The sequence below is a fragment of the Triticum urartu genome, chromosome 1 (genome assembly GCF_003073215.2).
Source record: "Triticum urartu cultivar G1812 chromosome 1, Tu2.1, whole genome shotgun sequence".
Lineage (NCBI taxonomy): Eukaryota > Viridiplantae > Streptophyta > Magnoliopsida > Poales > Poaceae > Triticum > Triticum urartu.
The window spans coordinates 550,348,425-550,364,705 of record NC_053022.1 but is presented as its reverse complement, the minus strand read 5'-3'; the positions used below and the strand labels follow the sequence as shown (position 1 = coordinate 550,364,705).

Here is a 16,281-nt window from a genome sequence, read left to right as displayed (position 1 = left end):
CACAATCAACATAATCAACATATGCAGATATACTAAAATGCACACGAACAGTACGTGTTACCTTAACCTTGCCGCTGTTGTTGAACCATTGGATGTAGTAAGGATGTTGATGTGGTCTTGTGGTGAGAGATAGATTCTCCACCATCTCCATGCTAGCCAAGTTGTTGCAGCTCCCTCCATCTATGGTCACTTGAACAGAATGTTCCTTCACAACTCCCTTTGTATGGAACAAATTATGCCTCTGATTTTGCTCAGCTTGTGTAACCTGCACACTCAAAACATGTTGAGCAACTAAACATTCATACCTATCAGCATCTTCAGTAGCCATGTATTGTGTCTCATGATCAGAATCATCTCCACTGTGTTCTTCACTTGTAATAAGAGTCAAAGTCTCCTCATCATAGTCACTAGCAGACTCATACCCACCATCCTCAGTAACAATCATCACACGCTTAGATGGGCATTGTCTCGCATAATGACCTCCACCCGTGCAATGATGACAAATAATATCATGTGTTTTCCCTATTCATGCCATGGATGAAGAAGAGCTCTGTGCAGGCCCAGAAGGTGTGCTCTTGGCAGATAGTGATGGTTATGCCTACTTTCTTGAATCATGGTTGGCGGTGGCAGCTGGCGGAGGCGTCGGTGCAGCAGAACGTGTGGAAGTAAAGGATGCACGCGGTGTCCATGATGAAGGTCGACCTGCAGAAAAGTTAGTTCGTGCCAATGCTTGTCGATCCTGCACTTCACGTTCATTTTTACAAGCAAGATGGAATAAACGAGTGATATTATTATACTCCTTATACTATAGAATGGTCTGAATCTCTTTATTTAATCCACCCATAAAACGTGCAAGTATAGCTTCATTATCCTCAACAATACCACATCTAATCATGCCAGTTTGTAATTCCTGATAATATTCTTCTACAGAATTTTTTCCTTGTCTTAAACGCTGCAATTTTTGAAGTAATTCACGTTGATAATATGGTGGAACCCAATGAGTACGCATAGCAGTTTTCAAAGCTGCCCAAGTAGCTGGAATATGATATGATCTACAATGTTCAGACCACCAAACACATGCAAAGCTAGTGAAAGCACAAACAACAGCAGGAACACGTCTCTCCTCAGGATATAGTAAACATGTAAATCGTTGTTCAGTTTCTAACTCCCAAGTAAGATATATATCAGGAACATATCTACCCTCAAATGGTGGAATATTCAATTTTAGTTTAGGAAGATGGTCATGATCTCGTACCTCAGGTGGTGCACTCGTACCGTTGCGATGATATGCAAGAGGATGACCTGGTGATGGTGGTGCTGGTGGTTGCACATAGTTCTGATTTTGATCAACCTCGTCCTCGTAATGGTCCTCCACGTATGCAGTAGCCGCAGGAGCTACAAAAGAATTAACAGTAGGTACAGCGGCACCAGAAGTTTGACCAGGCTCAAGGGGAACGCGCTGTGCTCGTCCCACTTGATTTGGAAGGCGTTGTTGTTGTTGTTGTTGTTGTTGTTGTTGTTGTTGTAGAGGTGTGACAGGTGCAGCGGGCGGTGGTTGTGGAAGACGCGCAAGCAATTCTTTAAAATTGTTATCGAGCTTTGTTTCGAACACCTACTCAATGCCATCTATCTCTCCATGGCCTCTTCAAATCTATTTAGCACATCTTCCACCTATCCACTCATCATTTGCTGAAACTTATCATGTAACTCTTTGTTCGTCATGTTCTCCTAGTCAGTCTCGTCGGCTTGTGATCCTGCCATGGTTAGCAACAATAGAAACACACAAGAATATGATCCTACAGACTATTAGGAAGTGGTGCTGGTGTGTCACAAATCCGTCAAGCAAATATCAAAATCTTACCAGTTCTTACCAAGCAGCAGGTGGTGATCATCAACCGTTGTAGTCAAAATTCTCAAAAACTTGAATAGAGCGATTGCCAGGGAGAGTCAAACACACGACGTAGATGTATGTGGAGCTGGGAAGACTTATAATATGGTAGCAAAAAGGGTCAGCAATAATCAATTCAGAGATGCAAAAGTTGAATAAACGCTCAACGACGGTATTGTGTTGGTCCTAGGCTAGACCGTACCAGAGACGCGAGCCTAGAACACGAACAAAATCATAGCACGGCACGTAAACAAGTGAGGAGCACTCTCTGAAAAAAAAATTCCTTGTTTTCACTTTTTTTTGCAGTTCTTTTTTCCTTTTTTTGCTCCGCAATAATTTTTTTTTGAAGAAGTCTACAAATGGTGTCAAAACTGCCTAGCCAGAATTTTTCAGACTTATTTTTTTAAACTGGAACTATTTTTCTACTGTGGGTATCAAGAAAGTTCGGGAGTCCTACTTTGTCACGGCTCAGAGTATGGCGTGATCTAAAAATCCAAAACAGAGTAACAAAATACTGGACTCGGACTAGGACTGAAGGCGGAGATGAATCTGGTGGAACTCGGACTGGTGGCAGCGATGAATCTGGTGGAACTCAGACTGGTGGCGGATATATGTTGCAGGTGGACTCGGATTGGCGTGATGGCGGCGAATAGGTGGTGGCATATATGGACTCGGATTGGCGGTGAATATGTGGTGGTGGTATATGGCAGTGGCGATGAAGTTGGTGCGGTGGTGGTATACGGCAGCAGCGATGATGATGATGATGCGGTGGTGATATATGGCAGTGGCGATGATGATGATGATGATGATGATGATGATGATGCGGTGGTGATATATGGCAGCGGCAACGTGAAAACCTGTAAACAGAACTCGAAACTCTAAAGGACTAGACGCTAAGACCAGCAACTTGACACGACGATGCAACCACAAATTCAACAAAGCAAATACAGAAAAGCATTATGCAAAGGCTCAGATTGGTTCGGATAGGATGAACTAACCCTAATTTTTTTGGCTTTTTCGTGGACTATAGGTATGAAGAATAAACTCGATCGAAACTATGAAAAACTGTAAAATTTCACCAAGCAACCTGGAAATCTGATACCACTTGATAGAGGCGAAGGTGTCCTGATGTTTTGATGAGACGGTGGCTATCGTTTTCTGTGGGAGTCGACCTTGTCGACCCGACTGCGAATGTACGAGATGCCGCGCCTTAGCAATCGCTAAACCAACTTTTGAGGGGTTATTGACCATGCCGGAGCACGATCAACCTGACCATGAGGGTCTGTTTCCTGCGAGCAAACGAAGAACAAGCAAGAAACTGAGATTGCAATCTGGATATTGCGAATATAAGAGGAAAACTTTATTAATGAAGGTGGGGTTCTGTGACACCTTTGTCTGGTCGTTGAACACAAACGAAGTACGCGAACTTGCAGCTATGGCGAACTTTTAATCTAAGGAAAACTCAAAGTCTAAACGACGCCCTAAGGGCTATATATATGGAGGAAGAGGGAGGAATTTCGTGGCCCTTGGAGGAGGGGTCCGAAACCAACCCTAACTCTTGTTTCCCCACACATACAGACTCTAAAAACAACATATACTTAAGTATTTCGAAAATACATGGTCCTGGCTCAATAATAACGTGACGCAGCATCTAGAATAGCCTCTGGACGAAAATTATGAAGTGACATCTTGTATATTTCATTCAAGGCTTCATGCACTCATTATGGTGGCTTCAAAGTCCTGAAATCATCACTTGAAACTCTGTTCTTGTTTCCCTTGCGCATGCCATCAACTCCATGCTTGTACTTACTCCAATGTTCATCCTTCTCCAAGCTAGGCCCTTCATTTGTAAACAAAACAAATGTATCCAATTTAGGTAGCATCATATTCTCATGAACATTAGAATCATTACCAAGAAACGAAAGTACCTGATAATTTAATTGGCGTGTGCGAGCTCTAGTAATTGGTCCAGTTTGTATAGTAGCAGGGGTTGTGGGTGTAACAATGGTATTGATGTCCTCTTCAAGCCACTAATGCAATTAATGAACAGACAATTAATTATGTGTGCTATGATATCTATCAATATTTCTCCTATATAAGAATTCTAATATCCCACCTAAAACATTCACCAAAAGCACACAACTCTTGCATTACCAATTTTATATTAATTGAAAAATCCAAGAGCCCTGCTAGTGTCGCTAAGAGAAAAGTTATACATAGCAATGGCGAAACTCCTAAGCATAATGTTGGTCCTTGCCATCGTATCAGTAACCGTATCTGCTGACGAATGCGAGCAGGACCGAATAGACATGAAACGGGAGTGTCGGCGCTACCATACATGGCCAGCTGAGCCAAAACTCATCCCATCAGAGGCATGTTGCGCCATGTGGCAGAGGGCAAGCGTACCTTGCCTTTGCAAAGATGTCAACAAGGATAAAATGAAGGTATTATGCATGGAGAAGGTTGTGTTTGTCATCAAGTATTGCAAGATGCCATTCACGCCTGGATCCAAGTGTGGAAGTAAGTGAAATTAATGCTATGTTAGCCATATTCAAACAATACAATTTGGATTTATGCATATTTCTTCATGTTATATAGAGATGCTCTTTTGAATTCATATGATTGACAAATATTTTTGTATTGAATGTTTTTTCAGTCGACACCATTCCTAATCATGCTTGATATATCGGTACTATGAGGAGGAAGCAATGGATTTAGTTCATTTTTCTGCCTTCACTATAACTTCCTTCTAAGATCTATAATGTGAGGGCTTGAGCTGAGAAATGTCTGTCCTGCACAAACTTTGTAAAAAAATAGTTTGAAACTTATAATAAAGTTTTCTCCTTATATATCATCACACTATAAGTTCTTGGAGAAGTCTAGCTGAGAGCACAATTGAGAAGATACTAAAATTTCCTCAATAAACTTCTCTTTTCCAGGCATGTTTACAAAAGACCCATCATATGTCACAATAAAAAACCCACCATGTTTGATGTATTGCATACGAATGTTTTAAATTGTTGTGAAAAAGCTTCACTAGTGGACTTTGCTTCTGGCGTCCACTGTGATGTCAGAACCTCTAGCTCAACATTATATTTTACTAGTATAGTACCCCGTGCATCGCTATGTATCGATCATACATACTATAATTGATCATACATACTATAATTTCTTAATCAAAATAGATGCGGTTTAAGGCCTGAACCCGGACAGAAGCGGATAACAATGCAGCCAGCCGGACTTATCATAAAACCTGGCATTATTTTAGACCCAAGCGCAACCATAATTAGTTGTTAGGCAAAATTTCTGCAAAACGCAGAAAAAGATAGGAAAAGCCTTAAGAATTTTTTTGAAGCACTGACGAAGCATTATTATTGTTGTCGGCGGAGTCAATAAAATTTGGTTCTTATTTAAGGTAATCATGTCAGTTTGATTTTGCTATCTTTTTAGTCTTTCTATTGTTCATTTTTCTGTTTTCCTTTTGATTTTCTTTTTTTTTCTGTTTTTCTTTTTCATTTTTATTCTTGTTTTCTCAATTTGCGAAAATATTTTAAATTCGTGATATTTTTATTTTTTATTTCCCTTTTTCGTTTTAAATTTGCAAATATATTTTTTCAAATTCTTAAACAATTTTTGAAATTGTGAACAGTCTTTTGAAATCATTAACAGTTTTTCATACACATGATTTTTTTTGAAATTACGTACTTTTTACTTTTCACTATTTTGCGAATTTTGTTTTGAAATGCGGGAACATTTTTTGTTCATTGAATTTAAAAAATGTTCATCAATGTAAAAAAAATGTTCAACAATTGAAAAGGGTTCATCATATTCATTGTTTGTTCAGATGATTTAAAACATGTTCATTAAAAGTCAAAATTTGTTCATTCAATTGCAAAAATGTTCATCAAATTACAATTTTTATATAGATTTTCCGAAATGCTCATCAAATTCAAAGAAAATTAATTGAAATGAAAATTTCTTCATCCATTTTTGCCAAAAAAATGTTTTTGAAAACAATTGTTGGTCATAAATTTCAACCAAATGCTCATTGAATTTAGAATTTGTTCATGAAATATAAAAATTGTTATCATTATAAAAAATTTGTTCGTGAAAATTCAAAATGTTCATTCTTTTAAATCGCCAACATTTTTTGAATCAAAGAACTTTTTTGGCAATACACAATTCAAAATGTTTTTAAATTTTCGAACCAATCCTGTATTATTTTAATATATAATAAAAAACAAAAAAGGAAAAAGAAAAAATAAAAACGAAAACGAAAATAAAAGTGGGCGCCCCGGCCCGCGCATGGGCCGGCCCAACAGGGCGCGCGGGGCGCGGAAGGGGAGCAAATCTTTATCTTTATCTTTATCTCTTTACCTAATATGAAAGGACGGATTGTTTCTCCACTTGTTTTGGTCCATCAGATGTTTTTAGAATGTGTTACGTTTTTTCGTCTGTCACTGTTTTACATTAAAAAAATAGAAATTACTCTATATCGGACTCGAACCATGTCCATTTAGTTTCAGCAGCACAACACCAACCAGTCCACCTACCAAACATACTGCACACAGTAGGTAGGAAGCTCTCTATTTATATGCTTTCTTAGCGCGCGCCCTATTGGGCCGGCCCATTAGCGGGGAGCCCCTATTTTCTTATTCCATTTTCGTTATTTTTTCCTTATTTAAAATAATTTGGGATTTCAGAAAATTTTCAAAAGGGAATGTGAATTTTGAAAATGTTTCAGAAAACCATGAGCCCTGTTAGGCTGGCCCATGAGCGGGGAGGGACGACACCAGTTTTATTATTTTGTTTTTGCTTTTTATTGTTTTCTTCTTGAAAATAATTTGGGATTTCAGAAATGTTTCAAATTTCAAAAGAAAATGTAAAATTTAAAAATGTTTCAGAAGTAGTAAAATGTTCATGAATTTGAACAAAGATTTCACTAATTGAAAACATGTTCATGAATTTTTAAAACAATCTTCACAAAATTAGAAAAAATAATCATGAATTACGAAAAAAAGTTCATCAGTTCAAAAAATGTTCGGTGATTCAAAATCGTCATACATAGTAATTATTATATATCAATATTATATACTAATTATTATATATCAATATTAAAGGAAGGAATGATTCTTCCCTCCAATTTTAGTTTCATCCATCATCTATCTCCCAATGGACCACAAGACATTTCTGTTTCTCCTACACATGGGCCGAGCTAGGCTGCTCCACACTTTTTTCTTTCTTTGATTCAGTTGTGGATCAGCGAAAAATAATATGTTTTTGTTTCGTCCCTACATGGGTTGAGATGGCCCTATTCCAAAACATCCTTTTCTTTCTTTTCAATTGATTGTGGCATGGACGTGAGAATGGAATCACGAAGTCGCAAACTGAACTGTAATCATTTTGCAAAGACAGCATGATTGAAAGCATCATTCTTTTCTATTTTGGGAAAATTTGTTGTGGGTCATAAATGAAATAATGATTTATATTTTAGCCTAGACTAGGGAACTTAATTAAATTTTCTCCTGTTGTAACGCACGGGCATTTTTGCAACGCACGGGCATTTTTGCCAGTTTATAAAATAGCACGTTTTTTCTCGTACCTTGATAAAATAGCACACCTTTCTTTTCATTTGGCTAGATGGCACACTTTTTCTTCATGGCTAGATAAAATGGCACAAACTGACTCTTTTTCTCAATTCTCAGATATGGGGCTACATGTCATAATATCTTGGACGATTTTGCCCTTTGGTCTTTTTTGCCTGGTTAACTGGGCGATCGATCAAAACAGGGAAACGAGCGAGGAAGACAGGCCGCCGCCTCGCCGGCTTCCGCACACATGCACTGTTGGAAATATGGCAGGTATTACAATTAATATAATTCCGAATTTATGTGAGACTGATGACAAGGACAGATCAAACAGATTTATACATGCAATCACGTAGATGAAATCTAGCAGAGTAAATGAAATCGACATGGACTGAAGTTCCATAACAAGATCACATAAATATAACCGATCACAAAGGATATCTTACAGCAGGGTTGATGATGAGATCGCAGTGAAGACGGGGATGTCGATGGAGAGTTGATGATGAACTGATCGCAGTGCAGACGGATGTAGTCGAAGAAGATTGAGCAGCCGTGCGGATGCACTGCCCAGAAACTTTATCGCCCGGCTACCCGTGCAGGTCGCCGATGCCGGGGAAAGTCCGGAGACTACTGCTCTCCTCGCCCTGCTGCACGGCAGGGAGAGGATCGGCGAAGGTCGACGGCGGCGGTGCAGATGAGAACGGGTTAGGGTTGTGTTTTTGTTCGAGTGTCTCTAGCGAGAAGGACGTCTTCCTCTTATAGACTGGGATGGATAAACCCCACGCAGCACGATCTGCCTATATCCTAGGATCCGCCCCCTGGGATATCTCCATCACGAACGAACCTATAACCGCACGCAAACGTGCGAGTCTATCCTCAGTTCGTGCGTGAGACAGACGCGGGTGGATAAGAGTAAAAACTGCGCGATAAAAATAACAAAAAATGCATTTTATTAGGCCACGGTCGCGCTGTGGTTCCTCTCAAATACCTCATTACTCGTTCCAGCGCAATCCAGTGATCATTTCCCGGATTTGAATTAAACCGGCTCAATTTGCTAACCGCAAATGAAATGTCAGGTCTAGTTGCAGCAGCAAGGTACATGGGAGAACCAACTATTTGGGAGTATTTTAGTTGCTCGACCCCATGTCCTCTGTTCTTACGAAGCTTTAGACTTGGGTCATAGGGAGTTGGAGATGTTCTAGAGTCCTCAAAACCAAACCGACTCAGGATTTTCTCCACATAATGAGACTGACTTAATGTAATCCCATTCTCATTCATTTGCAGCTTTATATTTAAAATAACATCCGCCTCTCCCAAATCTTTCATATCAAAGTTTTGAGACAGAAAGGATTTAACATCATTTATAACATCCATATCAGTCCCAACAATTAATATGTCATCAACGTATAAGCATAAGATTACACCCTTACCCCCACCATATTTATAGTACACACATTTGTCTCCTTCATTCACCACAAAGCCTGCCGAAGTGAGAGCTTGGTCAAATTTTTCATGCCACTACTTCGGCGCCTGCTTGAGGCCATAGAGTGATTTCTTCAATCTACACACCATGTTCTTTTGCCCGGTTGCTACAAAACCATCAGGTTGCTGCATATAAATTTCCTCATCAAGCTCTCCATTTAGGAAAGCCGTCTTCACATCCATTTGATGGATTAGGAATTTATAAGATGCTGCTAGAGCAATCAGCACCCGAATTGTAGTCATCCTAGCAACAGGCGAGTATGTATCAAAGAAATCCTCACCTTCCTTTTGGGTAAAACCCTTGGCCACGAGTCTAGCCTTATACTTTTCAATGGTACCATCAGGTCTTAACTTCCTTTTAAATATCCATTTGCAACCAATAGGTTTACAACCCATCGGTCGTGGACAAATTTCCCATGTTCCGTTAGTGAGAATGGAATCCATTTCACTTTGGACTGCCTCCTTCCAATCATCAGCATCTAGGGATGCATATGCTTCAGAGAGAGTTCCGGGAACATCATCCACGAGGTACATAGCGAAGTCATCTCCAAAGGATCTTTTAGTCCGTTGTCTCTTGCTCCTTCTGGGAGCTACTTCGCTATCATCCTCCTCAGTTGGATTATACGGAGTTACAAAAGGAGTACTTTCCTGTTTAGGCCTGGGTTCAAATTCTCTTTGTATAGTTGGTTGACTAGTGGATGCTCCATTTTCCTTCATTGGAAAGATGTTCTTAAAGAAGGTAGCGTCTCGAGATTCTATCACAGTGTTAGTGTGCACATCAGAAAACTCGGACTTGACTACCAAGAACCTATAAGCGTTGCTATTATGTGCGTAACCTAGAGAGATACAATCAACAGTCTTAGGTCCCAATTTTCGTTTCTTGCATACAGGTACATTAACCTTGGCTAAACAGCCCCAAGCACGTAAGAAACGCAGAGTTGGTTTGTGTCCTTTCCATCCTTCATGTGGAGTTGTATCTCCTTTTGATGAAGGAACTCTGTTGAGAACATAACATGCAGCCAACGCAGCCTCTCCCCACCATGACTTAGCTAAACCGGCACTGTCCAACATGGCATTTACCAAGTCCGTAAGTGTTCGGTTTTTGCGTTCAGCCACTCCATTTGATTGGGGCGAGTAGGGAGGGGTTACCTCATGGATAATTCCATGCTCCGCACAAAATTCAGCAAACTCATGTGAGACATACTCTCCCCCTCTGTCAGACCTTAAGCGTTTGATCTTCTTCTCTAATTGGTTTTCTACCTCAGCTTTGTAGATCTTAAAGCAGTTCAACGCCTCATCTTTCATTTTTACTAGATAAATATGACACCACTTAGTCGCATCATCTATCAATGTCATCATATATCTTTTCCCTGCCTTAGTCAAAACTCCATTCATCTCACACAAATCTGAATGGATTAAATCTAGAGGTGAAAGGATTTTCTCCCCAATAGGTTTAAACGGTTTTCGGGGTTGCTTTGCTTGCACAGAAGCCTGACACTTAGATCCACTGACAATCGAGACATTCGGAATTAAATTAAGCTTGCATAACCGAACAATGTGATCAAAATCCATATGACATAAACGAGAGTGCCAAACAGCCACATCTCCAACATTTATTCCAGAATGTGAAGAACAAGATAAATTGTTTACGACATTACAGTCGTCTAGAATAGAAAGGCGGAACAAGCCTCCGATGTTATAGCCTTTTCCAATAAACAAACCAAATTGCAAAATAACAAACTTATTCGACTCAAACACCAGCTTGTATCCATCACGGCACAGCAGTGAACCAGAAAGCAGGTTTGAAAGTGCAACTATCCCTAGGTGGTTTTGGTAATTCATAACAACATATAGCTCATTGAGCTAATGCTATTCCAAGATGATTATTTCAGGAAAGCTCAATGATTGGCATGGCATGGATGTGAAAGTGGAACCCTCAAAATGCTAAGGACAATGGATTGGCTCAAGCTCAAAAGCTCAAGACTCTTCATATTATATTTTAGTGATCCAAGATCACATTGAGTCCATAGGAAAAGCCAATACTATTAAGGAGGGATGAGGTGTTGCTTAATGAGCCTCTTGCTTCATGTGCTTAATGATATGCTCCAATATCCTCAACTACTTTCCCATATCCACATATGACCATAACTCTAAGCCAAACTCGGTCCTACCGATTCTTCCTATCTGGCGCCACCGAGTTTCACTTGTCATTAGCCACTGCCAAACCCTAGCAATTTGGTCCTACCGATAAGGATCTCGGTCCCACCGAGATGGGGTTGCAAACTCTCTGTTTCCCTTTCGTAACTTTTCGGTCTCACCGAAAGAGCGAATCGGTCCCACCGAGATTGCAATGTAAACTTAGTGTTTCCCCTTTGTAACTTTTCGGTCTCACCGAGTTCCACTCGGTCTCACCGAAAGAGCAAATCGGTCCCACCGAGTTTGCCTGACCAACTCTTTGGTTAGCTAATTACCAAATTCGGTCCCACCGAGTTTGTGTAATCGGTCTCACCGAGATTACGTTGTGCCCAAACCCTAACCGAATCGGTCCTACCGAGTTGCATGTCAGTCCCACCGAAATTCCTAACGGTCACTAGGTTTACTACTTCGGTCAGACCGAGTTTTCTGATTCGGTCCCATCGAGATTGGAAAACTGTGTAACGGTTGGATTTTGTTTGGAGGCTATATATACCCCTCCATCTCTTTCTCATTGAGAGAGAGAGAGCCATCAGAACACACACATCATTCCAACTCATTTGTTCTGAGATAGAACCACCTACTCATGTGTTGAGACCAAGACATTCCATTCCTACCATATGAATCATGATCTCTAGCCTTCCCAAGTTGCTTTCCACTCAAATCTTCTTTCCACCAAATCCAAATCCTATGAGAGAGAGTTGAGTGTTGGGGAGACTATCATTTGAAGCACAAGAGGAAGGAGTTCATTACCTACACACCATTTGTTACTTCTTGGAGAGTGGTGTCTCCTAGATTGGCTAGGTGTCACCTGGGAGCCTTCGACAAGATTGTGGAGTTGAACCAAGGAGTTTGTAAGGGCAAGGAGATCGCCTACTTCGTGAAGATCTACCGCTAGTGAGGCAAGTCCTTCGTGGGCGATGGCCATGGTGGGATAGACAAGGTTGCTTCTTCGTGGACCCTTTGTGGGTGGTTGCTTCTTCGTGGACCCTTCGTGGGTGGAGCCCTTCGTGGACTCGCGCAACCGTTGCCCTTGGGTGGAGCCCTGTGTGGACTCGCGCAACCGTTACCCTTCGTGGGTTGAAGTCTCCATCAACGTGGATGTAGGATAGCACCACCTATCCGAACCACGGGAAAAACATCCGTGTCTCCAATAGCGTTTGAATTCTCCAAACCCTCCCCTTTACATTCTCGCAAGTTGCATGCTTTACTTTCCGCTGCCCATAAACTCTTTGCATCCTTGCTTGAATTGTGTGATGATTGCTTGACTTGTCCTAGAATTGCTAAAATCTGCCAAAAACTGAAATTGGGAAAAGGTTAAGTTTTTATTTGGTCAAGTAGTCTAATCACCCCCCCTCTAGACATACTTTCGATCCTACAAGTGGTATCAGAGCTTTGGTCTCCATTTGCTAGATCTCCATAGCTTTTGGTGGTCATAGCCCTGGTTTCACAACCTAGGAGAGTATGGCGTCTAGCGAGGGAATTATCACCGTAGAGGTCCTTACTTTGATGGTACTAATTTTGCTAGTTGGAAGCATAAAATGAAAATGCATATTCTTGGACATAACCCCGCCGTTTGGGCTACTGTGTGTTGGTTTGCAAGGTGACTTCTTTGATGGGAGAGAACCAAATCGTGAAGCTACCGCAGATGAGTTGAAGATGTTGCAATACAATGCTCAAGCTTCTGATATTCTCTTCAACGGATTGTGCCCCGAAGAATTCAACAAAATCAGCCGCCTTGAGAATGCAAAGGAAATTTGGGACACTTTGATTGATATGCACGAAGGTACCGACTCCGTCAAGGAATCCAAGTTGGATGTGCTTCAAAGCCAACTTGACAAGTTCAAGATGAAGGATGGTGAAGGTGTCGCTGAAATGTACTCTAGGCTTGCTCTCATCACAAATGAGATTGCCGGCTTAGGAAGTGAAGAGATGACCGATAAATTCATCATCAAGAAGATCCTAAGAGCCTTGGATGGAAAATATGATACCGTGTGCACATTGATCCAAATGATGCCCAATTACAAAGATCTCAAGCCAACGGAGGTGATTGGAAGAATTGTTGCTCATGAGATGTCACTTAAGGATAAAGAGGAACTTCACAACAAATCAAGTGGTGCCTATAAAGCCTCATGTGAAGCCCCTACATCATCAAGTGAGAAACAAGACTTCAATGAAGAACTGAGCTTAATGGTGAAGAACTTCAACAAGTTCTACGAGATTAGAAGCAAAGATAGAAGCTCCAAATCAAGGTCCTACAATGACAAAAGATCTTCAAGTCGAGAGCGAAACTGTTACAACTGTGGAAGACCCGGACACTATTCCAATGAGTGCACGGCTCCCTACAAGAGAAGAGAAGATTCTCCAAAAGGAAGAAGCAAAGGATCACCACCAAGAGAGAGAAGGAGTAGAGATGATCGTTATGAACGAAGATACTCACGGAGAAGCAAGGATTCGGAAAGGAAGGAAAAATCATCAAGGAGCTACACAAGACGAAGACATCAAGCTCATGTTGGTGAATGGGTATCCGGCTCCGACTCCGACAGCCACTCCGAGAGAAGTTATCACTCCAACTCCGAAGATACTCAAGATGAAAGTGTTGCCGGTCTAGCACTTGTGTCAACCAACTCCTACGACATATTTGACTCACCAAATGAAGGAATTGGAAGATGCTTCATGGCCAAAGGTCCTAAGGTAACACACCCCGAGTATGTTGATTTCAATAGTGATGAAGATGACTTGTTAGGTGATGATTTGCTTGGTGACAACTCTAGTGATGAATACTATGATGAAAGACCAATTAATCATGCTAATCAAGATAAAACGAGTGACAATGATAAGGAGAAGATTGAGGCTCTAACTAAAGAACTAAAAACTCTTAAGTTAGCTCATGACACTATCTTCGAAGATCATCGAGAACTTTTAAGAGCTCATGAGAAACTACGCTTTGAAAAGCTCAATCTTGAGCAAGAGCATGAGTTCTTAAAGGCAATCAATGATGATCTCCGCAAGAAAAGTTCTTCTTACATTGCCAAGCGTTTACTCTTATCCACTTACATGCCTCAAGTCAAGACTAGTAACAAGAAAGATTCCTCCTCTAGTAGTAATAATGATCATGCTAAATCCAATATTGTTGCTTCTAGTAGTTCTCTTGATTCCACTAATGATCCTCTTAGCCAAGTTACACTTGAGCAAGAAAATAGCTTATTGAAGGGAATTATAGAGAAAGGAGTGTACAAGAGCCTTACCGGGAGTAAGCAATTCGAGGAAATTGTGCGCAAGCAAGGAATGCACCGGAAGAATCAAGGTGTTGGTTTTGAACGAAAGTTCAATGCCAATGGAGTTGAATGGGAAGAAGATCAATACCCCAAGACAAAGTTTGTCCCTCAACAAGAGAAGTATACTTCTTTCAAGGGGACACAAGCTCAAGATGATCTTCCACTACAAGACTACGAGCAAAAAGGCAAGGACAAGCTTCAAGAGGAAATTGATGCATTTGAAGAAGCTCCAAAGACCTTAGTCAAGTGGATTCCCAAGACTACTTCAAGTTCCACTTCATCAAGTGCGACTACAACTCCAAGGATTCCCATCAAGATGATGTGGATCCAAAAGAAGAAGAACTAGAGAGTTCTTGAGGGTGACTCCGCCAACATACTTCACTCTTATCATTTTGGCAAGAACAAGTGCAATCAACTTCCACATCTTGCACTAGTTCAAGGAGTCACAAACCCTCTTGTTGGTAAGACAAGGGACAAGGTAACCTAAAAGTCTTCATGGACATCATCTTTTGTGTGCATCACTCTATGTCTATGGATATCCTTGTTTGTTCCTTGTGGGACTAACCCGTGTAGGTATTGAAAGTGCAATTCACTCAAATGGATAGCTCCAAGAGATCTACATCAACATTGAGCATCCACATCTTCAATATCTACATGAAGTCATCATCGACAAAACCCAAGGTTAGTTCATCCCTCTTAGGGGGGATATCACATCTAGGGGGAGCTTTACTCTAAGACTTGAGCTAAAGCAACTCTAAAGATGTGAACAAAACAATGCTTTATGTAAAAGTGGTAACCCCACTTGAGCTTAAACGATGAGTATGACCTACGATCAAGTGTTCTCACTTGACTCCTAAGTCAATATACTCATATATAGATGACTTAGTCATCACAAATTGCTTGATAGATGCTAGAATTGGTTGTGCATGCCTTGCCACATATTTCATTTGCCATCTTATTGTGTGAGCATGCTGATTGCATATTTTACTCATTCGAGGACATCCACTTGTTGCTTTGATTGTTCGGTTTTATTTCTTTTTGCCAAGTGGATGGACAAGAATGCCTAAGAACCTTCTCTAGCTATCTATGCTTTTCTCGTCTCAAATCTATTCATGCTGCATCACAAAATTTGATCAAGTCAGATTCGAACCACTCTGTGTGAGGAGCGCTCAGAGTCCCCGATTCATCATAGACTTAAACTTCCAAAACCTCTTTATGATTCTCGGTCTGACCGATACTCCACTTTCGGTCCTACCGAGATCATTAAGTTGATCTAGGTTTTCGATCTCGGTGCAACCGATTTGAACCTTTCGGTCTCACCGAGTTTCAGTAACTGCATGCAGTTATGAATCTCGGTGCCACCGAGTTGTTCCACTCGGTCACACCGACAGGGTCGGGCTATATATAGCCACGGGCAAAATTTGGAAATTTCTCCGAACCCCTTCGCCCGCGCGATAGCCTGCTCTGCCCCCGAGGTCTCCGGATCGTCTTCTCGCCGCCAGCAGCCTCCAGTAGCTGGTCTCCGCCGCCGTCAACGGGAATTCTGCCCCGCCGTTGCCGCCGTAGCAAGTCCATGCCGAACTAGGGTATGGACTTGATCTTTGTGCTATTCCACAATCTGATTCCTAGCACATTGTGATCATATTGATTCTTGCCACGATTGAAACACTTCTATCCAGTCAAAACGCTCATAGATTAGGTTTGATTCGAAAATTCTAGGTTTAGGTTTCCGCCGAAACCATCTCGGACCCACCGAGTTGAAAAAATCGGTCCCACCGATTTGGCTCTTGCCATTGCACAAGTGAGACTCGGTCTGACCGAGAATTACTTATCGGTGTGACCGATTTTTGAA

The 16,281-nt window shown here is 41.1% G+C and overlaps 1 protein-coding gene across 1 annotated transcript; it reads left to right on the top strand.

The window, feature by feature from the left end:
* The first annotated feature begins 4,110 nt into the window (after positions 1-4,110).
* On the top strand, positions 4,111-4,416 carry LOC125533116. The gene has a single exon (XM_048696887.1). The coding sequence runs from the start codon at positions 4,111-4,113 to the stop codon at positions 4,414-4,416; it is 306 nt and encodes a 101-aa protein (XP_048552844.1).
* Positions 4,417-16,281: the final 11,865 nt, after the last annotated feature.